At 36.5% G+C, this 24,583-nt stretch overlaps 1 protein-coding gene across 23 annotated transcripts in view; it reads right to left on the bottom strand.

Annotated features, from left to right (window-relative positions):
• TBCK (TBC1 domain containing kinase) overlaps positions 1–24,583 on the bottom strand; it is a 147,175-nt gene that overhangs the window by 102,958 nt on the left and 19,634 nt on the right. For 20 of the 23 annotated variants that reach the window (XR_013950670.1, XR_013950671.1, XR_013950672.1 and 17 more), the window contains exons 5-17: positions 14,180–14,294; positions 12,572–12,645; positions 11,737–11,878; positions 10,475–10,535; positions 9,134–9,195; positions 8,284–8,345; positions 7,437–7,585; positions 6,274–6,415; positions 4,754–4,853; positions 2,918–2,967; positions 2,428–2,557; positions 1,537–1,635; positions 169–231 (exon numbers count right to left, since the gene is read on the bottom strand). Coding sequence is in view for 11 of the 23 variants with exons in the window: in XM_080590632.1 (XP_080446758.1) it covers positions 169–231; positions 1,537–1,635; positions 2,428–2,557; positions 2,918–2,967; positions 4,754–4,853; positions 6,274–6,415; positions 7,437–7,585; positions 8,284–8,345; positions 9,134–9,195; positions 10,475–10,535; positions 11,737–11,878; positions 12,572–12,645; positions 14,180–14,294 (1,249 nt within the window). In the remaining 12 variants the exon portion in view is untranslated. Of the gene's footprint in view, positions 1–168; positions 232–1,536; positions 1,636–2,427; positions 2,558–2,917; positions 2,968–4,753; positions 4,854–6,273; positions 6,416–7,436; positions 7,586–8,283; positions 8,346–9,133; positions 9,196–10,474; positions 10,536–11,736; positions 11,879–12,571; positions 12,646–13,046; positions 13,169–14,179; positions 14,295–24,583 lie in introns of those variants that run through there. The other 3 variants (XM_080590635.1, XM_080590633.1, XM_080590638.1) reach the window with 2 other exon arrangements.

The raw sequence follows: 24,583 nt of genomic DNA, 5'->3' as shown, positions 1-24,583 counted from the left end.
ATCAGTTCTGCAAGATTCTTGCTACAGCATGAATAAGGTTAGAGGACAAGGGAAACCTCGTAGTATGATCAACCACATCTGCCATCACAAACAAATGACAGCCACTGGTGGAAAAGATCTTTGCATTACTCCAACTTACAATATTTGGTCACAACAAAGTCTTCTTACCTGTCTATCTGTAGGAATTGGTGTGTCTTTATCAATGGCATCGTATTTTGCTTGTATGGCACCCTAAATGTGGAAGAATATATGAAGTTAGAAAGCCCTTACTAATGTAAAGGCATATTATAACGTACACACATATACAAAAGCTGACTGTTTTTGTCAAATACTTTAGTTGGCAACTTTTTTCTGAAAATATATACTTTCCCGAAGTACAGAACATTCTCACTGCTGAATTTTAACAAAAGCATCTGTATCCTGCTATAATTCAGGATATATAGACCTTTCTATGACATTCCCAATACCCTTAGTGATTTTCTGTTGTTTACATAAGAAGCAATATACTTGATCCATTTTCCATTTTCAAGTTAACTGAAGATTTCAATTTAAATTAAGTAATTTACCTTCGACACTGCCAAGTGACTTTCACCATCATCTGCGTAAAGGCTTCCTATTAATTACTATTGATATTACCAATATATACAACATTTAAGTAGCCAGTACATGCCTAAATCCTGGAACAGGTATGCTAACAAGTGCATTTTAATGTTATGGGACAGGGAAATACTACCTTCATTGTACACATGGTAAGCTGATGAAGCATAATGAACTCACCAAGCAGGGGCCAGGCCAGGCCCCTGACCAGCACTTACTTGTTTCCTTTACAGCTTTTTTTTTTCTCATCATATTATAAGGCACTCAGCTGATCACACCCTAAGCTAGGTTTCCTAAAAAAAACCACACCTTGAGATATGTAATCTGTAAGAATCTCTTTGCTGCACTACTGAAGACTGCAAGCAGAATAGATGCAAAAGCTGAGCTGTTGAGCAATCTCTCTGAGGGGTCCTCATTTCTGGGACGTTCCTTTCTAGTAATCCTTTTGGGCAAAGGACACTTCATTTATTTATTCTCCAATCTTTGGAGGATGTGTATTGGCTAACAGGTGAAAAAAAAGATATATTTGATATTTTTCACCCTGATTTGCCCACCTGTCGCTGACTGGGGAAGAACTGCATTTGCCAAGAATAGTAAAAAAAAAAAAAAAAAAAAAAAAAAAAAAATTTAACTACCAGTTGTATTTAAATAATCTCACAAGATTTATTGTACGGGTACTATTTTTCCAACCTATAATCAAAATGAAATATAAAGGCTTTCAAGTCAATATTCTCTGAAATCAAATAATGTCAGAGGCAAGAAATGTGCTTGAACATTGTCTTCGCTCATACAATTTCATGCATCATTTTCTTTAAAATTGCACTAATTTACCTGCCAAATCTTCAAATCCTTTCCGGCTTTCCTGTCCAACCTATTCCTATCCCTTTCCTTCCCTGGTCAACACTGGAATTTCCACAAATGGCTTCCCATTACTCTTACCTCAACACCCAACAGGGCAGCCCAGGTTATGCCTCTCAGGAGAGGAGGGATGTCAACCCTGGCTTCTTTCCAAATTTGGTTTTTCTTATATGGGTAGGCCTTCAAAGAGAAGAGAGTAATAGCAAAAACATTAACACATAACTGAAACGAATCTAATCCCAATCCTGGGAAGTTTTTTCTACAGACGACAAACTGTGTCAGTCTGAACAGAGAATGCAAGTTTTACAACAAGCAAGTTTCATTCCTAAAAGGAAACCCTGGATGGTAAAGTATGGTTAGATATTAAAAAACCTGCTCTTTCTCATAAACGTATTCATGTGCTTTGGTATATTTTTGATATATAAATTTAGTGATACTAATTATTATTTTTTTCTTAATTATATGTTTATATTCATATATCCAATTTTGTTTCATTTAACATTTCTAGTTTACGCCTTCCTAAGCACTGTACCTGTTAACGAGGTTAAGACTGCTATTGTTTTCCACTACAGTACTGCTTGGAAATGCAGAAATATGCACAGGTGTATTTATACCTATATTAGGTATACATACCCTATAAAAGTTATAAATCAGGGAATCAGTCAGGAATAACTGGAATAGTAAGTCAGGAAATCAAGGATGCAGGATTAGTTTCTTCAGTAAATAGCAGGTATTAGCAGCAGCTCTATTTTTATGTGCATACTTTAAAGGCTACTTTTATATTCAGCACTAATAAAGAGACCTATTTCTCATATTTTTATTTTCAATCTTGTTATATTTTTGTAAGGCATTCTCGCTCCTCTCCTTTGTGGTCTCTTGCATCTCTGCTTCCTTTTTCAATTACTCAGTCCTTCAAAAATCCTCTAATTAACAGACCAAATCCAATTATCCAGCATCAGAAAGATTCCATACCTTTAAGAGCCTGTCAAACAGGACAATTCTGTTTAGCTGATACTCTGTGTCCCTCTCCCGGATGATCAGAGGAAGACTGGCAGCTGCAGACAGCTCATTACTACTATTTGAATGAGGTAAAGTTGACTGGCTGGAAAAAGAATTAGGATAGTAGTAATAAAGAGCAAAAACCACAATTCATTGTGAAAAAAAAGAATACCCAGTGATGCATTTTTGAGTCAGAAACAAGTATAAATGGATATTTTTAAATATTCAGCACAAACAGTTGATTTACTGAACAGGAAAACAGGTTAGAATTCTCAGTTTGGATTCAGGGCCCTAAAGCCACTGGTGCAGAATGCCTTTCAGCTCTGACCAACTTTAAGAGCTAAAGCATGACATGCTAGGTTTGCTCTTGGAAGACGGCTGTCCAGCTGTACAACGTGCTACTCAAAACTAGTAACTCAAAATTCAGTCCCTTACATATATACAGATTTACACACACACTTACTCATCTTCAAGTAATGGATAAAATGCTTCCCCACCAACATCTTTCAGTCTCTGAAATGAAGAATAAAGACAATTCACAATCAGAAAGCCGTTCAGAACTCACAAACAAATACTTAGTGGGCTCTGAAAACTATTACTTTACAATTCATTTACCAAGTTTAGTAGCTTGCTCTGAAATCTGTCTTAAGCATTAGCTCAGCTCTCAATCAGCAAAGAAACATATAGCCTTTAACACTAGAAAGTTTTACTAATAAAAACTATTTTATTATTATTTTTAAGAGATAATGGAAATCCTTCTGCCTGAAGAGAACTCTGTTATTGTGCACATAAACCTATTTACACATGCACACACAGAAAAAGCTTCTATGGACCATGGATTAATTGATCAATATTATTTACTATTTTATTTTCTTTTCCTTGCTTTTCGACATGGACTTCCTATTTAAGTAGCTGCAAAGCAACTGCAGAGCTTGGTTTTATTTTTTTAATCAGTTCAAAAGTTACGTAAATTTGAGTTCCTTTTAGGAGCAGCATCTTAAAGCTGCACAGAAATACAGACACTTGCTGGGAAGGTGACAGACAAGCGTGCCTGGACTCTTGCCTGAAGTTTTCAGACATCTTTGGTGCATCATGATTAATGTTTAATACCATCCTCCCTGCAGTGCTCTGTTTTGCAGTTTAATCCCCAACTTAAAGGCATACAGCACACAGCCTGTTCCTCCTGGGATTGACAGAACAGTTCACTCTCAGTTCGTTCAGACCTGATCCTCTTTTGATTTCAAGCATCATGCTCTGCTCCATGAAAAGTGTTTGAAGAATTGTGTAAGTTCAAAAAATTATTTCAACTAACATTGCAAGGTTCAGGCTTGTATCCTCCCCAAATAAAACTGCAGTACACATTTACTGCAGTTTTATTTGGGGAGGATACAAGCCTGAATGCTGCTGCATTTATACACATAGGCACTAATAATCAAAATTACAGATTAAGGTTGTTTTTTTGTTTGTTTGTTTGTTTTTTTGGTGGCAGACATCAAGACCTCAGGAGTCACTTTCCTTATTAACCTCCATAGTCATATGGAAACGATTTTTATAAAGACTGCTACAGAATTGCAATTGCTACTATAAAAAGCAAGTTGTAAACAGTGCATCGTAAATTTCTAATTCTATAGCAATAAAGCTCTACATCTGTGAAGATACGTGAACAATTAAAACACTTCAGTGATGTATGCAGTCAATCTTGTAACCCATTGCTACAGCAGGTAAAATAAGTTCGCATAAGTTTATTATTCCACTGAGAGAAAACTGCATTACTGCATTTTGGCAAAATACTTTGAAGTGCTCTTTCAAAGTAGTTGTTTAATAGCTATGTATTCCAAAGGTTAGTATTAAACTACTAGAAATTTGACATCCAACTTTAAGGGATAAATATCTGAAGGAGCTGCAACTGAATTGAGCTGATCTTCTTTTGAATATTGTGAGCCACCTACAGACAGGAATTAAAGAATGCAAAAAGACACTCACTGTCCCAATTAGTTTAGCAATATTGCAGAATATCAGGTGCTACAAAATTATTGTGACTGCACCAGAACAAAGCACAGGTGATAAAAAAAATTAGAACAGAGAAGGGGGAAGATAAACCACATTTAGAAAGCTTTTACAGAAAAAGCAACTTAATAGCATAAATCAGAATCTAACTTAGATACCAAGAACTCTTCTTTCAGAATCATTAACATTGCCCTTTTGTAGAAACAGCAGTAGGAGCTGCTGTTCCATATTCCCTTTAAACAAATGTTTCTGCAGCAAAGACATAAGCACCTGTGCACAGAATTTTTCTTACATTTCGGAGCTGGCACAGCGACAAAGTCACAGTTGTGTCATCTAGGAGGGAACTTCTATCTCGTCCTTGCCCAAAGCTTTCACCATCTTCTAATAAAAAGCTTCAAAAGGGAGAGAAAATATATAATTCAGGTCATTTTATAACATAAGATTTGATTTAGAAAAAATATATCTTACATCAATCAGTTTCTTCTTTAAAACAAAACAGTAGCTCTTAGAAGTATACTGCATTGACTCTGCAAAGCATGAAACCTGCTATCAAGGGAATGTACAATCACCTTAAATTATTCAAACAGCTTTTTGTGTAAAAAGGCACATTTCAGGCTTTCCACGACTTTGGTTTGCACACAAAGGAAGACTAATGAGATATGAGATTAATATTCCCTTTTATTCCTTGAGCTGGCACAGACCAAGACTGCTATTTAATGGGAGAAGCAAAAATAAAACAGCACTGTCATTTGAAAGCCATTTCCAACCATGACAAAAAAAAACCGAGCAAAAATCCGATGCAGACCTGTTCTGTTGCAGTCTAAGGGATTAACAAATGCATCCAAGAAAGAGTATATAAGAATTGCCTGTTTGGTGATATTTTAAAGTAGACAGCATCAAACTGATCACTAGAAATTAAGCTAACATCCTCACTATGACTTAGGAAATAGAGTCAAATTGCATTTTTGAATGAACACTTCATCTCCATCATAGTTAGCATGACTGAAAATGTTTTCCCCACATAACCTGAAAGCAGAAACATTCACGTACGGGTACAGAAATAGGCAATCCCTCAAAATGTCACACTACTGTTGCTATCATACCATCACTTAAAATCTAGATTTTTTCTTTTTTTTACTGCACTTTTGCTGTACATGCTGATTTCATATGTTTTTAAATCACAGACCCAGGAAACTGATTTGTATGAACACAAAATTCTGTTTATTAAGATCAGATTGCAGGATTAAGACATCAATATATTACATAAAATTGCAATGTGTGCAGCAATAAGATAAAGGCAGTAACACTGTTATAGAATTACAAGTAAAACCAAGCATTTAAAAATAAATAAATAAATCAGCTGATCTGAAGAAATGAGCTGACCGTTCAGCACTGCTGCTCTGTGAAAGAGAATTCAGATTGTGAGAATTTGCTACAGAATGAGTTAAATTCCAATTAAAAATACGGTATTCAAGCATAGTGAAACTTTTTTTTTTTTAATTGAAACTTAATGCTATTTGAATGCATGCCAAATTTAGGGACTTCCAGTTCATTATGTTGCACTTCACCTAAATTTCTTCTCAAATTTCAGAAAGCAAGCTGAAACGCAGCTAGATAACAGATACAACTGTTCAAATAACACTTCAGATTTGGTAAGATGGGATGTGAAATGATTTTCTGCTGTTCAAGAATGCTATTTTCACTGTTTTTCACATATACACAGGTGTTGAAACTAAAAACCAAACCAAAACATTCTCTCAGCATCACCTCTCCATACATTGTCCTTCCCTTAAAGCGCTTCTCTTTCCTTACTTGGGAAGCGTGCAGACAGGTGGCTTTGATCGAATGATTTCCTTGTTGACAAGTTCTTTCTCCAAGTCTCCTCCAGCCAAACACCAGAGATAATAAACCTCTTCAATTGATCTTTCTGCTAGGTAATCACTATCTTCATCTACTAGGAGAAACCACATAAAAAGTGAGTTACAGCTTTTTAGGCAGCTTGTATTTCTTCCTATCACTCTAAACACATTCTGTGGAAGAAAAGTTACTACGCTAGAAAAGTCCTAGACCATAATATGAGGTTAGAAGAGAAAGTGATGTACCCTTTGCACTGCTCTTTAGGAAAATTTACAGAAAGAGCAGATGGGCAGAGATCAGAAAAAAAGCAAATATTTTTGCAGTTTGCCTTGATGATAGAAAATAGAACCAATCAGATAAACAAATCAAAGGGTGGACTTTTGCTTTCTGGGCATCTTTTTTTTTCAAAAAATTAAATAAAACAAAAACCTTATTTTGTCCCCAACAATGCTAAGAATACAAAAAAGAAACTAGTGACTCATACTGTCTCATCTTCCTTTCACATATCGTATACATTAACTAGGTATAAAATAGTAGTCACCAGGAATTGTATAGTGAGATTTTTCTGTATATGTAGGAATCTCAGAGTTCATCAAAAAATGTCAATGAGGACTTGAAACTTTCTGCATACTGTAGTTTTAAACTCAGAAACTTCTAACCTTCTTTTATTCTGGATAATATGACCTCTCTCACAAGGATTTAGTTTTTCAGTACTTCCAAAGATAATCTCATGCTATGATTCAACAGAATCCAGTTACCAATTCACAACACAACGTACTGGGGAAAAAAACCACCACCACCACAAACCATCTTGTACATGTAAGTGTTCAAATTAAAAAGGCAAAAATGATACTGATATCCCAAGGTACACTTGAATAGTAATGATAACTGTTTATTCCCTGAAGTCAATGTACAAAAATCAAGATGCCATCCTTTGATTTGAACACATCCCTCAAAATCACGTCTGCCTCCACCTATGCCCATTAAAAAACTTACTACAAAAACTGTAGTTTTATACCATTTAATAGTTTCTCTCTAACAAAGCATTCAAAGAAAACTCAAAAACATTTTATTTTTCTTCCCCTTTCAATGACATTCATCCCACTACCTGCTTTTACCTTTGCATAATTGACTTATGTCTTCAGGAAGTGTTAAGTTAGCACACCTTGGAGAAGATGAGAACAGACCAGCAGGTTTGTGAAAGGGAGGGTATGCCAAGGATACTTCACAGAACAAACTGTCATGCAGCAATTCTTCTGGAGTTGGCCTTGAGTAAGAAAAGAGAATACAACACTATGAATAAAGTGCTTCCATAAATATTACACTTCAGTAAGAAATGTCCCCAGTAATAAATATTAACAAGTGATGTCAAATTTCAGAAATTTTATTACCAAAAAAACTATCAATTTTGTTCAATTCATAATTTATAACACTGTGCAGTCTGTTTATAGCCCAAGTTCAGATCTCACCTTCATTTAATATATAAAGCAACTATTTTAACTCCCTTTTAATTCCTCTAAGCAAATGTGAAAAAAATGCAAATGCAAAACTTCAATTAAAGAACAGAAGCCTAATTCCATTTTCAGAAGAAAGTTGTGATGGACTGCCATAACAAAAATGTCTTTTGAAAGAAGAGATTTGAAGAAAGCGGTCCTAATTCTCACTACAGCACAACTGCAGTAACCACCATGGACATCCAGTTATGGAATCACTAAAGCTGTGAAATTAAAACTGAAAATAACCAAATAGTTTTCCCAGAAAAATACTCTGCATCAATCTCAAGGTTTTGCACACTTCATTATTTTTTTTCCGAACTCTTTACTTTCAAATATTGCAAAGTAATAAAACCAAGAAGTTATTGTAGGTAGCACAAACCATCAGTATTCCAAAAAACAGTCAGCGACTGGACGTCTAATTTCACAGAATCCTAACAGAGTTTATTATGCATTTGGAGTGAATACTTGCCTCTTAGAAGGCTGGAACGTAAGGCATTTTTTCAGTAGATCTATGGTATTTTCAGGAAGGTCCTGGAACATAAGAGAAATATGTAGGGGTTCTGGTCATTACTGTCCTAATTGAGCAAGCCACTTAGCTCGTACTTAGCTTTTAATATACAGGCTAATCCTTTGAAAGCAACAAAACTTGACATCCACATGTATGAGGTTAGCTGCATGAGATCAAAATGCTGTGTGGAAGTAATTTCATCACCCACATTTACTATGCGGAAAAGAAGACTAGAAAATTCAGTGTATGCAGTTATTTATTTTTACTTTTCTAGTCTAAATATTCTGTACACAGCTTGAAACAATACAATACCTGGGAACTCCTGATAAAAGTCAGAATTTGTTTTACACAGTGTTTCAAAACATAAACACTAAAATTCACTGATTAATTCTGTGTGCAGGGAGGAGTTGAACTGTATAACAAGATTGTCAGAATGTGTAAAGCAAACTAGGTAAAAGGCTACATTTCTAGAAGAAAAATCCTTAACCCCCAACATTGTAAAGAAAATTAACAACTGACTGAACTATCCAGCAAGTATTAAATTAATTGACAACAATTTTAAGAAACAATGAACATTACCAGCACTGGGTACTTGAAAGGATCTTAAATATGTATTTGCAGTATAGTGCAATAAATTCAAGTGAATAAATAAGTTTACTTTTATATAAATATATTTTATATGTATGAGTTTTTATGTATATCAACAAATACAAACTTATATTTCATATGTATATATGAAATCCTATGCAGCACAACAATAATAAAATGTTTTGGATAAGATAGCATAGAAGAGTAAACTAGTTCCACAAACCTTAATAATATCAAGGCAACCGTGTTCTTCAGCTAATACTGTTACAATATCATCTACACAGCCTTTGAAAAACAAACAGAACAGTAAAAAAGTTAAAGACCATGAAAAAAGTGATAGTAATTAAACAGGATATCAGATGAAATCCCACCACAGCATAGAATACTTTTTTTTTTTTATTGACGTTGCCACATCAACTGAAGGTGAATTCTCAAAATTAGAAATGAAAGTAATATCCCCAACACAGACAGAAAATTAAAGCCTAGAAAATTTAAGTAGTGCATCTAATTTAACAGCGAAAGTCTTTTTTGCAGGCTTAGTAAATCTAGAGCGTCAGTCTCTGCCAAATAAATTCCAACAGCCTATTTATTAAAAGGAAATTGAAAGAACTTAAAAAATGCCTGCATATAGAAGCTCAAAGGACTTTTTATTTGCTACTTGCAGATTATACTGCAAGTGTTTTATAATTTGTTTTCAATGCATTATTGAGAAAATAACTCCCAAATCAGAATACGGGCATTTTTCAGTGGATGAAGGTTTATAATAACTTGCACTTAACTTGAAGGGGACTCAAACCCTTCAGGAAGCTTTGCTAATAAACCACATGCCAAAACAGACAGAATTTCATCACCAGAGTACTAACTACTCAATAAAAAGATGTTTGTACTGACAGTATCTTTAAAGGTATCACTATTTGCTCTGGATAAATTCAATAACTTGCTCATAAACCTTCAAATTGCAAACTCATGCTGTGCCCTTCTTCATGGCTCATACACAACCCCCACAATAAACTAAATTTTAAAAGCCACAAAATAGTCCTACTTTCACACTCATTTACATTACTGTAGACACGGATTTTTTGCTTAATGCTTGTAGACTTCATAGGTGAAGTCAGAACAAAAGCCTAGACCTAGTAATAAGCTCCTCAGCTCTCTATTTTCTGTCTTCCTGTTTGAGTTCTGCTTCTCCCTGCTTGGTATCACACTGCTACTGCAGGGACAGTTCTCTTTGGTGTCGTACAGTTTCTATCTCATTTCAGAGACTTCCTGGAACACAGAACAACAAATAACCAACACAAAGACCACCTTTCCTGGACATGTTTTTCCATAGCTTGCCCTTACTCTAACACACTCATGGCTCTTCTGCAACGTTATTTTACCTGGCAGCCATCTCTGCAGCTTCCCTAAGCAAGCAACCACGCTTCAAATGCATTTTAAGTTCTGGAGATGAAAGCAGACAAAAGATAAAGTACCTTACGTCTGAGCATAACAAGCTGACTAGTTTGTGAAGCTCTAATGATAACACTACTAGGAAACTTAAAAAATATGATTTTGTGCTACTTACCCAACATAATTATAAATTTTAATCTTTCTGCTATCTCCAAACTCTGGAATAATTTTCTCCCCTAAATAAATAAGATTAAATCAACATTTGAATGCTACTACATAAAAATATTTAGATAGCACACACATCCATCTATATACAAAAACAGTGAAGTAAGCTTCTTCAGAATACTTTTAGAAACATTTAGAAACATTATTTACCCCCAAATATACCAGAAGCAGTTTCATAACATCATAAAGAAAGAAACGTATCATTTATAATGTCTCTTAACTGGAACAAATAAAAACAAACAAAAAACATGCAAAACGAATCCCCAGGTTGCCTCAGCAAAGCTGCAGGTTTATTATTAGTTCAGTAACAAGCTTTCAAAAACCTGTATTTTTTCCAAGGCGAGCACGAACAAAGGTGATGTTCATGGTCCTGACCTGGTGACAGCCATAGCTTGTATGGCACACTATTTTTGAAAAGTCATCCAAATATCAATTCTAAAATGTTTCAACAATATTTTTATGAAAATGTACTTATTCAAAAGAGGAATAATGATCTGTGAACACTATGAGAATTCACAGAATACATAAAAGAATTTCCAGTGCCCTGATGTATTCGCTAACTAAAACATGTTCTTGACCATGTAACTGTCAGACCATTTAATTGTATAATGAAACTAACTATTAGTATTGGTATATTTGCCAGATCGTGTTTCTGTACAGAATGTTGCTGTCTTTGATTGAAAGTCAAGTTTAACATGTACAAGTGGTAAAGATTATGTTGTCTTAATTTATTCTAACATCCAAAGCCAAATAAGTATTTTTCAAATAAACCTTTAATTCCCTACTGACACTCTTTAAAATAAGGCAGATGTACTGCTTTCATAGTAAAGAAACTTTATTAGTTTCTCATCCTTTTTGAAGTGAATGAGGGCATGACAGCAATAGTTACTTCATGCTTATAAGCATAATTAAAACAAAAAGTTACCTAGAGAGACTTCTTGGTTTAGAAGCTATTACTAAGAATTAGATCACGCAATTGCATTGTTGTGGCTTATAAAAGCAGCTGCCCTTCACGGTAACACCTGTACTCAGCCCAAGCCAACATGCATCCAGTAACTTGAACACCACCACCAGTACTGGTCAGGTGGGAATGCAAAATGTAGTCTGATATTTGGAGTCAAGTGCTGGACAAGTGTCATTAACCCCATTAGCAAGAGCAATCAACTTGATGTAACTATTCCCCAAGAGTCACAATCAAACCCTCTTACATACCATGCAAAGCTCAAATAGTATTATGCCAAGAGACCACAGATCTGATTTAGGGCCAGAAGGCAGAGGCTTCTCACACTGTGTATGGTCGCTTGGTTTGACTATTCCCTGTGCAATTACTTCAGGTGCCAGATACGATGGGTACCTAGAAAGATGCAGCAACATTAAGTAATAACCTGTCTGTCCAAAAACCTACTTTTCAGTTACAGTAAGGAAATTAATTTTGTGTTCTGAGAAACCTGAATTCATACCAATGCAGGTTGTTAGCCAAAACGTACACATTGCAGCAGTTTTTCAGTCCAATGACAAAGTAGTGTCTAGTACATGAAAGGTCAAATTTTAATTATTAGCTCTGTCTTTTTGTGAAAGTAAATAACAGCACCTTTCAAAATAGTTTATCTATTTAAGGATTCAATATTATGTGTATGTATGTGTGTGTATATATATATACATGTATATATATATGTAAAGATGCAATATATTTATTCAAAGTAAATGTATGTTGAATTTCAGCAGTAGTACATTAAATAAATGTAACCTAGATCTACCCCAGGGGTGGAGGGGGTTGGTCTCGTTCATTGTCAGGATTCCCATCAAATAACTTTTGAATTAGCAAAATAAATAAATAAATAAATAAATACCCCCCCCCAAAAAAACAGCAAAAGGTTTACCTGTTGTTAAATCATTTTAAAAGTAACAATATCACTTGTTCCTTCAACCATTCATGATAATACATTAAAAAAAAATCTGAAAACTTTCAAAGGGAAATATCACTACTACTTTTGTGCATCCAAGCAAATATCTTTAATATATTTGTATTGTGCAGCTCCATCCTTACCCTATAGGAAAATCAACATCAACGCCTTGAGCAGTCATATGGTAGAGTCCAAATTTAGCCAATTTGACATGTCCCTGAAAAAAATAAAAATAAAAATCAAGAGCAGCAGAACCTGACATTACAAGAATCTTTGAGTTTACAAATATGTATGTGTTTATATATATTTATGCTAATTGTATTAGCTGTCAGAAGGCAGATACTCATAAGAAGCCAGCCTCTTACATTTCTGTTTCAGCTATTAAGTACAATTCCACTCAAAGCTAGTAAGGTGCTTATTTCTAATACTTTTACTCTCCAAGAGCACTGTGTAATCACTTTGGGGTACGTCAGCAAGTCAGAACTTTGTACAGTTACAGTATGTTTTCAGTAAATTAAAAGGCTTAAATACTCTCTTGAACATTTTTCCTGTTTCAAAAACTGTTTGCAATCCTGTTTGAATCCTAAAGCTCCCTAAGCAGCCCCACTATTCTCTCACCTCTGCCATTTACCCAGCCTTGCTCCTCCAGTCTTTCTCACCAACTCATTACTATCTTGCTCTCTTTAACTGTATCCACATACATTTCAATCAAATAAGTTTTCCAGGTGCTTGGTTTTATTCTGTGGAGGTAGAAAGGTGACACCAAAACCAAAATAACAACAACAACAACAAAAATAGGCATAGAAGTTAAACTGATAAATAGTTTCTGCTGGATTTTGAATTATACTCAGCTACTCTGCAGGTGGTGCAACAGTGAAGGCTACATCAGCAAACAATTCAGAGGGCAGGGAAAAAGTCTTGAAATTTATAGTCTCATGGCTCCCTTTGCTCTTTTACTGATTGTAGGGCTATCTTAAAATCCTAAGTACTTTTGCTTGTTAGAGCATTATTACGATGTTCATTTCTCTACAAGTAATTTACCCAAGAACATATTAGTAAGTGTTCCTTTCTTCCTTCCTTCTCTTTTCTTTCTACCTTTCAAGGGGGAAGATCTAGCTATTCTATTTAAATCAAGTAAGAAGGGGAAGGAGAGAGGGGTTGTCCACAGAAACTGAGCTCTTTGGCTGTTAGTTCAGATAAAGTGATGGCTCTGAATGTAGCAGTAGCTATTAATTTCTCTCATCTTTTTTGAGGGAAACCTTTATTCCACACTGCCAACTCAGTAGTCTGACAACAGAATTGACAGACTGGAATTTTAATAATTTAATACGAACAAAGAAATATGTTGATATCTTAAAAGTCAAATATCAGACCACCACGAAACACAGGAAATGTTATTAACTACTCACTAGCTAAAAAAAATATATCCTTACTAAACAGAAAGGCTTTGTAACTATTTACAATGATGACAGTCAAGTAGACTTAGACCACTTCTTTAAGAAGGATGAAAAAAGTGATTTGGGATAGAAGAAAGTGGGAACAAAAAATTCTGCAACATAGTTGAAATTCAGGAAATGGGGTAAAAGTATAGTAAAAAACAACAAACAACCCACACTTTCTGTATATGCAAGTCCCTCTCTCTCCCTCCCCCCCAAAGGTCTGCTCCTGTCCAGTCTCCAAGTATGACACAGCATGCTACCTGGCAGCAAGAGAAAAAAATGAAAAAAACAGATTCATTCCTGCAGCCATACCTTTCGATCCAAAAGAATATTGCAAGGGGAGAGTGCTCGGTGGACCATTCCATGTTTGTTCATATATTGCAAACCTTGTAAAACCTCATAGGCTATGCATAAAATCCTTGAGGAGCTGAAAACAAAAGAGAAGAACATGTTATACCAAATATTTCCCCTCTAATTAAAAAAAAGCGTTTGGAATAGGTTTGGAACTCCACAAGCGAGATTTTTACAACTCCGGAATTGTTTAATGGATCAACACTGAAAAAGGTAGGATATGTTCAGTAGCATATACAGCTCTTCAAAATCCCACAAGTAGGTTTCTTCACCCTGAACTGGTCCTTAAAAACAACAGAAAACTTATCTCGGAGACAAAGTATGACATACTCTCTGTGACATAGACTATGAGATACATCTCCATTTGGGAAAAAAAAATCCTTACTTGGTTTTTATTTGCTCTTCCTAAACCTGCTATTGATGTTAATGGAAGAGTTTAACTGAATTGAAGCTTTGAAACTCAGATGCTAATGAGAGCTTATCTGGAGGACAGTGTAGACACACTGCTGTATCATACCTATCGTCTTCTGTCATCTCGACATCTAGAACAAGAAACAAAAAAGGGCAGAAAACCTCACTTTCTGCAAAGTTTGTTTTAAAACTTTGGAAGCATCATCTTTATCTTCTCTGAAAACAAATGTTTACCATCCAACCCATTTTGACATAACCATGACAAAGCTCAAGAAGTGAACAGGAATTTGTGCAGAGACCATCAGTCTTAGGCTTCCAATGTGCACCCAAAAGAAGAAAATAAACCACAGATGCAATGTCACCCAGAGAGACTCCTTTAATTTTTTTAAAAATCCTTTTTATCCTATTTTATTTTTTTTAATCACCTCCTTCTCTTGCTTTTTAAAAATCTGTTTCAACAGCAGAATGAAGGGTTGCATTACAGACTGGCATGAGTGACAAGCCAAGTTAGCTGACCTAAGACCCAAATGAATTTCTTCATTAAGGTTTTATTAACTACTATTCACTACTGTTCAAAAGCCAAAACTTTGTCATGAGAGCAAATAGCTACATTTTGACAAAATCCACAAGTCCAACAAATGCTCATGGAGTAGTGCAACACGGAAATACTGAAAAGAGTTCTATTAATAGTAGTCTATTAAGATCATTAAATTATTTTACATGGGGTTATTCTCCGGTCTTTAACCTTTTCCTTGAAGAAAGCCTCTGCACTACTTTGCACTAGTTGTGAACATACACTTCTAAGTTAAATGCTAAGCACAAAGGAAATCTACTCTAACATATGTCCACATTGCTGTAACTTGGATCACAGCATTTGGAAGTGATTCTCGAGGTCTTAGCAATTGAACCAAAACCACATGGCTAATGACCACAAAAACAAAACAACCCCCCACAACCACCTCACACCTCCCTTGCTGGCACTTTTTCCCTTCCCCATCCCTCCTATCCTCAAGTTACATGATACATCCCAGCACTAAAAGCTGTTGGCTATGTAGTTTTTCCACAGTCATTCTTAAGCAGAGATGCAAACACGGTAAAAATTAATGTTGCAGGCCTTCAGATTTTCTGCAGTTTTTGTTTGCATCGCATATATTCCTGATAACTGTTGCAAACGAAATACCCTCTTATTTTTGCACAGCTTTGTAAAACCTGTTACTGCAAAAAGTAACTGATGGAGAATTCAAGTTTGCAGTAAGGAACCATTGCATGTGAAAAGTCAGCACCTTATTCTGGCTTAAAAAGTGTTTCTTTGTATATATTTTTAAAACGTGAATAAAGTGCACTTGACGCCGTTGTGCCTGATGTGCAGTATCATCTGAGGACACAAGGGGGCCTCAGCTACCCAGTTATTTTCCATGTTCCCTTACAATCCTTAAAAAAAAAATCAGGCAAATGCACGAGAATACTGGTTTTGGATTCTTTGCCATTTAAGATAAATCCTCTCTGGCACTGCAATGACCAGAAACACATGAATAAAGTATTTTTAAATTACGCATATTTCTCAAGCTCTCAGTGCCATCCTAATAGGCAGAAGTGTTCAGCCAAATATCTCACTCTCCAAGGAAACCAAGCACGCTTCCCCAGCCGAAAAGGAATTCTGTGTAACAAGCTCTCCATAGCATTGTTGCCCATTAACTAGTCCTTATTTCATTTATCATGTACAACACATGGTTTGTGGCTATTACTAATGAGCTTTGCATTTAACTGCAAGTTCAACAGCAGTCGCTTGCCTCACTGGAGATCGCTACCAAGTTATCACCTAGCTTCAGGTGGCCCATCTCTCTCAGTTTCTATGGCCCCTGTCAACACTGCAAGCATTGAAACAGGCTTCGGGAAGTGCAGAGGGTGCACTCTTGAAGCTGCCTCCAGGCTTCAGGCATGGTGACCTTTAAAGAATAAATAAATCATAATTAAAAATAAAACCACAATCATAATTAAAAATAAAACCACAAAATCCAAGGAGGACATTTAGGGCACCAAATGTCAGGGACAAGGTCTGAGCTGATTCAGAAACTTTTTCCTGAATATCGAAGCCTGTTTTTCAACTGGCTACCTCGCATCATAACTATGAGAGATCTAGAGGAATGTTTAGCCACTGGAGCTCTTAAACTGGAGGAGCTTCAGCATCCTCCTTTAATAGGAGGTAGAAAGAGAAAAAAAAATAAAAGAAAAGAAAAAGGAAATGAAAGGGAAAAAAAAAAAAGCAAAAGCACTGTAATCTACACCCGGAGAAAAAGGTGACAAAACAGAGGCATAGCAGGTTTGACGCCAACCACTGCTATACCACTGACCTAGTAAGGGCTGCAAAACCAGTTGTGTGATGCGAAATACTCCGTGCATCTCATCAGCTGTGGTCATGATTATGCCTTTAAACTGTTGTGAAGGAAATTATTCCACTGCTCAAAGCAGATATGGTGGAGGCATTAAGCATAAAATCTGAGATCCACTTCAAGAAGTGACCTGAAGATCTGAAGGGGCACCAATCATCTTCAGGTTCCTACTTTTCCTAAAAGCAAACGTTTTAAGGCTCTTCTCTTTATCAACAGGAGCAACTGTAAAGATGCAGGAATTTATCTGCAAAAGAAACGCTCTGCAGACAGGGAAAAAAAAAAAAAAAAGATACCATCTCTCTACAACTACCAGCACTTTTTCCAGTTCCTTTATCCTCAGTCTGGATACCAAAAAATCTACTCAGTTATAATCTACTCAAATAGACTTTTAAGAAAGGATTATCTTTGAGTGAGAGGACTGAACACTGGTATAAAATCAAACTGCTTGATTTAATCATTCTGTTAATTCCTTGGTTTTGAGAAGAAAAGTAGCTGTGAAAGGAGGTATTTATTCTGATATTCCTTCACTTTAGAAACAAAGAATTAAAATAATATATGGATTAATCCAATAGTGGGTTTACATTTGAAACTTGAATGTATAAAACTGTAGTAAAGGAAGTACAAGGAGTAACTGAATTGCTCCCTCAGAAATTAATTTTGTAGACAGAGAAAAAAAAAAATCTCTACAAGCTGATACGAACAAGTTCAGTCATCAGTAGAAAGCCAGCATGGTTAAAGAGGCATGTGCATGGCATTTGTGGGGGAAGAGAGAAGGGAAGACTTAAAAACCCACAAAAATGAGGATTGTTTTATTACCTCCAGAATTTGTCAGACCAAAAGCTATACCAGACAAATGACTAATTTCCACACGCTAATAGTACACAGGTGGCTGCACTGAGCCCTCACCAAAAAAAATAATTAACTTTTCCATTTAGCAGTCAGCCTGATCTCCAGCCTGCTGAATTCTTACTGCTAAGGACGTGTAGCTTCTTTCTGGAAGTTTGCTTCAGGAGCAACCAACCCAATCTGTCACAGGAAACAGATGTGCCAGCAAAGTTTCGATCTCTTATCGTGCTGCAAAGTCACTGACAAGATGATCTGATTTCTTGTCACTTGTCACTTTTTGGACTCAGACAGAGAAGAAAAAGAAATGTTACTCTTTGTGCGCCCACTGCAATCTTCCGTATGACTGAAAATGGCATCTGGGCCAAGATGAAAGGGAAAATTTGTACTAATAGAAAGTAGCATACTGAGATCCTTGCCTTCTTCAGAGGATCGTTTATTAAGAAACAGAGAGAGAATAGAAGAGAGATTATCGGGAACTAATTAAAGACAATAAACCCTAAAATAATTAGTGGAATGAAGATCTGAGTGACTGTAACCAGCCAGTAATGACAGAGCAGTGCCTGGGAACAAACATACATGAAGAATTGCCCAAGCTGTAAGTCAGCATAAGCACGAGAGCAAACAAAAAGGCTTGCAAACATTTAGATCAGAAATTAGAAACTTTATGACTTAAAGGCAGGATTATGAATTCTTGCCAAAAAACAAAAAAACAAAACAAAACAAAAATCTTAACTACATACGATTCAGCTTGAACAGTTATTAATTTATTTCTGATTATTAATGGGAGTGATAATGAAACTGCTTGTGAAAGTAAGAAGCTGGATCAGAAACTCCAAGATATGATGCTGTGGTAACAAACAACTTTCTGCAATTGATTATCTCCATTTTAGGTAAAATGAATGGCCTTCCAAACCTTAAAAATTGGCTTACTAGGGCAGACCTTAAACTAAAGTTGAGACCAATATCCTGTTTCCTAAAAAGATGATAGGCAGATGCCTAGGAGAGGGGGGAACACAGGACAAGCATATGTGAAATGCATGGACCCTGGTACTTGCCTGGCTTCCAAACTGAACACACAGAGACACAAAAAAACCCCACACAAAACAACAAAAGCACCACCAACAAAACACACACACAGGCGTATACACACACACAGTTTGCCTCCTGAGAATCACATCTGATAATGTCTGAACATAAGGTAACCCCTGCAAGCCTCAGCAGCTCCCTTACCAGGATACCCATTATTCCAAGTCTCTCATCCATGTTCAGAGCAAATGACCTGTCAGTTACTGTGGAAATTCACAGCCACCAAGTATTCTGCTGGTAAGAATTCCTTGCTGTCTATTTTATCACGGGGTTCTCTTCATGTTGCTCTGTTGCTCTAACTTCCAGAAGACTAATTTTAAATTTCAGCTCAAAGCAAAGAAAATGACTGCCAAACTCCAGAGTAGGAAAGGAGGTTTTGGAAAAATGCATCTGACAGCCAGCAGCAGTAGTCCCTGTGCATACCACAGATTACTGAGGGGAAAATAAAAATTACTTTATGAATGACATCTTGAATACTTAGGAACAAGAGGACTGTAGATCACACAGTTGGAAATCAGAGGTGGGTGGACACAGGAGACGTGGCCTATTAAACTGTTGGAATAAAAGCGTTCCAAAAAGAGGAAGGGAATAATGAAAAGAGGTAGAGGTCAGCATTCATGACAGTATCACAGAAGTCAGATTCACACAGGTTTCCTTTCCACCAGTTGAATGGAAAATTAATGCCAATCTACACATGAATTCACTGTATTCATCATCTGTAACAGACATGCATTCATGGTATTACCCGTTAGGATGTCTTCTCCACACTTTTTTGGTGCTGCAAGAAAATAGTTTAACATGGAAGAGCAATCAAGTATCACAAGAGACCTTCCTGTCTGCTTACTGTTCCCAGTTCTACTTTCTCCTGAACAAAGGGATCTCCCTTTTGGTGAGATCCCTCCTCATCATCTACTTAACTGTATAGAGCCCTGTAGTTTTTGTACCTACCTGAGACATACACATTAATGTGTGTTAGAAGCAATGCTTCTTCAATGCAGCGGTAACTCAAAACACGAGGAAGCTTATAGCAAAACCTGGAACTAGAACCATTTTGACTTCCCTCAGGAAGGCACAAGAAGACCAAGTAGAATACGGTTATGCTCATAATACCATACTCCGGAGTTTCTCTCTCCTTAGACTTGAAACTCATGGGCACATACATAGCAATGCATGCTTAAGAAGTCCTTCATCCAATCTGTGTATCTTGTTTTAACCTCATATTATTGATGAAAAGAAGTAAAAACTGGAGGAAGAACACCTCAGCAACCAGGAATCTTAGGAAGCTTATGGCAGTGGTACACAGGAGCAAAAACACGGGTTCCTCTTCCAAAGAGGAGTGTCAGCCAGGGTCAGCCCTGAGGAAGCACACCAGAGTGACACAAACCAGCAAAGTCATCAATCACTACTCCAGACCTAGCGAGACAAACAAGCACTGGGAATTCAGGAAGAAGATTCATCACAACAAACTGCGTCTATTCAAAGTAGAACGGAACAGGTTGTGAACAGATGTAATATTTCCAAACTCATAAAAGTGACAGTATTTTAATACAAGCAAAACTATAAACCAAAGAAAATGACATTTGCAGTTAGCTCTATTACAGCCAACAATGCAGATAGACTGGTTAGGAGTGGTATGGCCAAGTGGTTACAGCAAGGGATAAAGTTTGGGTATAATCCCAGCTGAGACAACCACTACACTGACCTCAAGAAAGCCATCTGACCTCCTTATGCCTCAATCAACCAGCTGGAAAACTGGATAAAAAGCAGGACTGGGTTGAAAACCAGATGTGCAGATGAACTGGGTCTTCCTGGGTAAATAAATTACAAAATACCCTATACAGGCCGTAAAGAGTTTGATGCAGGTGGGAATGGTTTATTTAGCACTTTATTACGTGTTTGATTAAAAAATGGCACTAGGGACTGAGACTGTAAATACTGCCAATTTACTTGGAAATGCACTCATATTATCAGAATGAAATGAACTGGAAAGGGAATGCAACAAGCAGAGAGTACAAGTCAGAAAAGCATGGATTTTATGGACAAAGTTCTCTGGAAGTCTCTAACTCATGCACAGAGGTATTTCACACAGGATATCTTCAACAAGTTTGTATTGCTCGTCTGAGGAAACTCAGTAAGTCCTTCCATTCCACTTTCAAAGTTTTAAGCTGGAAGCATGACTTTAAAAGCAACACAAATGATGTTACATTTTTATGAAGGTCTCAACTCGTAATGTCTGATAAAAAAAATTCATAAAACAGTGGATGAAGGCATAGATAAAAAAGAACAACCTCATATATACAACATATTGCACACAAAAAATTTTAATGGCTGTGATTTTTCAGATCATTTTCACTTTGAATGTTTTAAATGCATCTCCTCCTCAGAAAGCAAAAATTTTAAAACATAGCACCTTGAATTCCTTTACGATATCCAGCACTCATCCTATAAGTGGGGGGAGTAAATGAACAAAGTCCTTTAGAAAACAATAAGCACATCTTATAAAGCACAACCTTAATGAAACCTGTAGCGCCTTCTGCTTTAATGCTCAGAAGGGGAAAGACACACAAATACCCAGATTTTGATCTTGCCACTAATTAACTAACATGTGAGAAGTAATTTTTTTTCATCTTTGCCTCAGATGTAAAAAGTATAATAATGATGCTTTCAATTGGACAAAACAGTACAGAGAAAAAGTTTCACCCACCACATGGTAAGATTTGGTAGAGCAGTCCCTCACTTAGAACCTGATCACAGCCTACACATTCTCAGATAAATAACACAACAGAACAAGATGTGCAGCCAACAGTAACTGGCACGGATCACACAAAATCTTTGTTTTCTTTTGGACTTCCTCTGAACAAATACAAGTACTTCTGAAAGTCGTTGATCACATTTTGTGATCAACAGTCCCGGCAAGACCTATCACAATTCAAAAGACACAGGAAACCAAATGGACGACACAGAAAAAGGAAATAAAGGAATTAACTGTGGTCAGGTACTCTTCCTTTAATAACATAAAAGGCACTAATCAGATCTTCGGCTGTTCAGAAATGTCTTGTCAAGCCTGTTTCAAACCTGACATTAAACCCCATGCTCTAAGCAAGGAGTACTGTCTTTTTGCATCTGAAAGCACCAGCATCTAAACTTTAAGGCATAGGATATATTAAATTTCAGCTCTCCAAAGTATAGAGATCTTGATATTTCTCTGTTAAACATCTACTATGCAGTAAAAGGTAAAACCAGCAGTAACACCAGAGCCTTAAACCACACAATTGCTGAAGAAAAAGTGACTTCCAAAGATGCAGGATAAATGGTTGCACAGCAGGCACCTCCTATTTCCTTACCTTTCTCTATGCTAAAATAAAAAAACATAGCTGAAAAACAATTGCTAAGTGCATCCTGAAATGCCAAATGTCAGTATCTGGCTCAGTCCCCATGCTTCTGGATCCAGCTTGGTTCAGAAGTCTGAAAGCAACAGCTGTAGATTAAACCACCTGCTTCATGAATCTGTCACAATCACCCTGTTACATTACCTGACAATCTTTTAGATTTAAACACCTAATATTACATGCTTAAATAGAAAATGGATGACAAAGAGTAAAAGATCTAGCAAAGATCATACACAAATTATCTCAGTTTGGAGAGCTGAGTGTGAAACGAAATCATGGTTTGGGATTTTTCACCACAGCTTTTATTCAAGACACACACAAACACGCATACAAACACACTATCACCTCCCCCAAAAGTCATACCATGGGAACTATTAGAAAAGATAAGTGTCAGATTCAGAATGACTAACAAACAAACGCACCAGGTCCACACACTCACAAGACTGACTTCAAAAAAAGAACAGTTCTTCAATTTACAAGGGGTGAGCTAGAAAGGGTTACAAAAATTCAGGTTACAGCTACATAGGTTAGATTTTTCTATCAAAGATATAGAAAATACTCTCAAGCAATCACACTTACGTGACCATACTGTATTAACTTAGCCTTTAAAAAAACAACACAAAATGTTGCAATACAGTGGCGAGAACTGGCAATACTGACTTTGTAGTTAAAACTAACAGAAAAGGAACACTATACATTTCAATGTGCATGTGAACTGTCACTAGTGATAACACATGGTTTCAGCATAAATGTCAGCCTACGAGGTGGTTATGGGCTTGGGAAGGTGGGCATCAAGCACCACAAAACATTTTCGTTACCCCTCAGCCAACTACTGTTCACGCAGGTCACTGCAGCACTGTGCTGATGAGAAATTTTGCTGATCCACAGCTTGACAGCTTGAGGATTTTTGTAATGTTAAAAACACTAAAAAAGTCAAGGAAACTTTACTATGAGAAAAAGTTTGAGGAACACAGGAATGTGAAAAGCAAAGATAACGACCATGAAGTATTCTTCTTTTAGCATCACTTTAGCAACCTCCACATAGCTGGAAGGCTGCAGGGATCTTGAATCCTTCATACCTGAGAGCACAGTCATTTTGAGGGTCAAATCCTTGCAGCCCCTTTTCAAATCAATGAAAGGTAAAGTTCTCCTATGTCTGTAAATACATTGTTTTTGATGGCTGAAACTAGCTTGTTAGCCTATCAAATACAGGCATCAGTCAATGCACTCTCTGGGCAAAAATCCTATTTTGAACTGCTGATCTCTACTCATGTTAGTGGTGCATTCACCTACAAGAGCATAATTTGGCCTCGTCTTCTTTCCTATTGCTACAGAAGTTTCAAGACTTATTAACAGAAAACCATGCATTCAATTAGGTGAAATTTATGGAGCAACATTCTTCCACACTTCTTCCCCCAAAATATATGCATGATTTAAGAAAAAAATCTACCTAAAAAATTGCTGACACTGTGTCATGTATGTAATTACATAATGACAATTACGGCAACAATATGTTGTATGTTTAAAGCGTTCTTTCAAAGGGAAGAGTATAGTAAAATTATTCTTATAGTCACTACAATCACGCACTTAAAAAAAATACATATATTATTTCCACTCTCCCTGTCTCCAGTGAAATGATATTCTTAATGGTTGCTGAATCAGCACCAAGAAACCAAAATAAAGACTGTTCAATTTCCAGGCATTAGTTTCTGATTGAATCAACAGAGCTATTGGAAATGATAGTAATTAACAAGAACTTCCCGTCCTGTGCTGTTAGTCCACTCTACAAATATCCAAAAGGTTCTCAGAGATTCCAGTGTTACACTTACAATAGACACTACCACGTTGCTTGTTGAGTGGCAATTCTGTAAAATCAGCAAGTATCAGTACTGTTTGCATTGGTCACTCAAAATGACTGCTTTCCAAAGGTTTGCTGACAGGATACGTCTGATGAAATTAATCACCGTTTCTCTCTCTCCTCCAATTAACAGAACAGATAGTATTGCGCAGAGTTAGCGAGTATCATCTTTGCCAGGAAGAAAGGGAAGCAGGGTAGATGGGAGGATGTAACCAGAGCTGTCATACTGTGCTACAGTTAACTTAGCGCAGCTTCCTTCTACAGATCAAGGCCAGAGAGAAAACATTTTCTTAATCAAAAGGCACAGGCAGGTATATGTGAAAGAACAGTATCAGCAAGTCACTTTAGACGGTACCTTTGAAATGCTGTGTTAATAAAACAGAAG

Source organism: Anser brachyrhynchus (assembly GCF_964034855.1).
Source record: "Anser brachyrhynchus genome assembly, chromosome: 4".
Lineage (NCBI taxonomy): Eukaryota > Metazoa > Chordata > Aves > Anseriformes > Anatidae > Anser > Anser brachyrhynchus.
The sequence above is the reverse complement of the archived record's forward strand: the minus strand, read 5'-3'. Positions and strand labels throughout refer to the sequence as shown.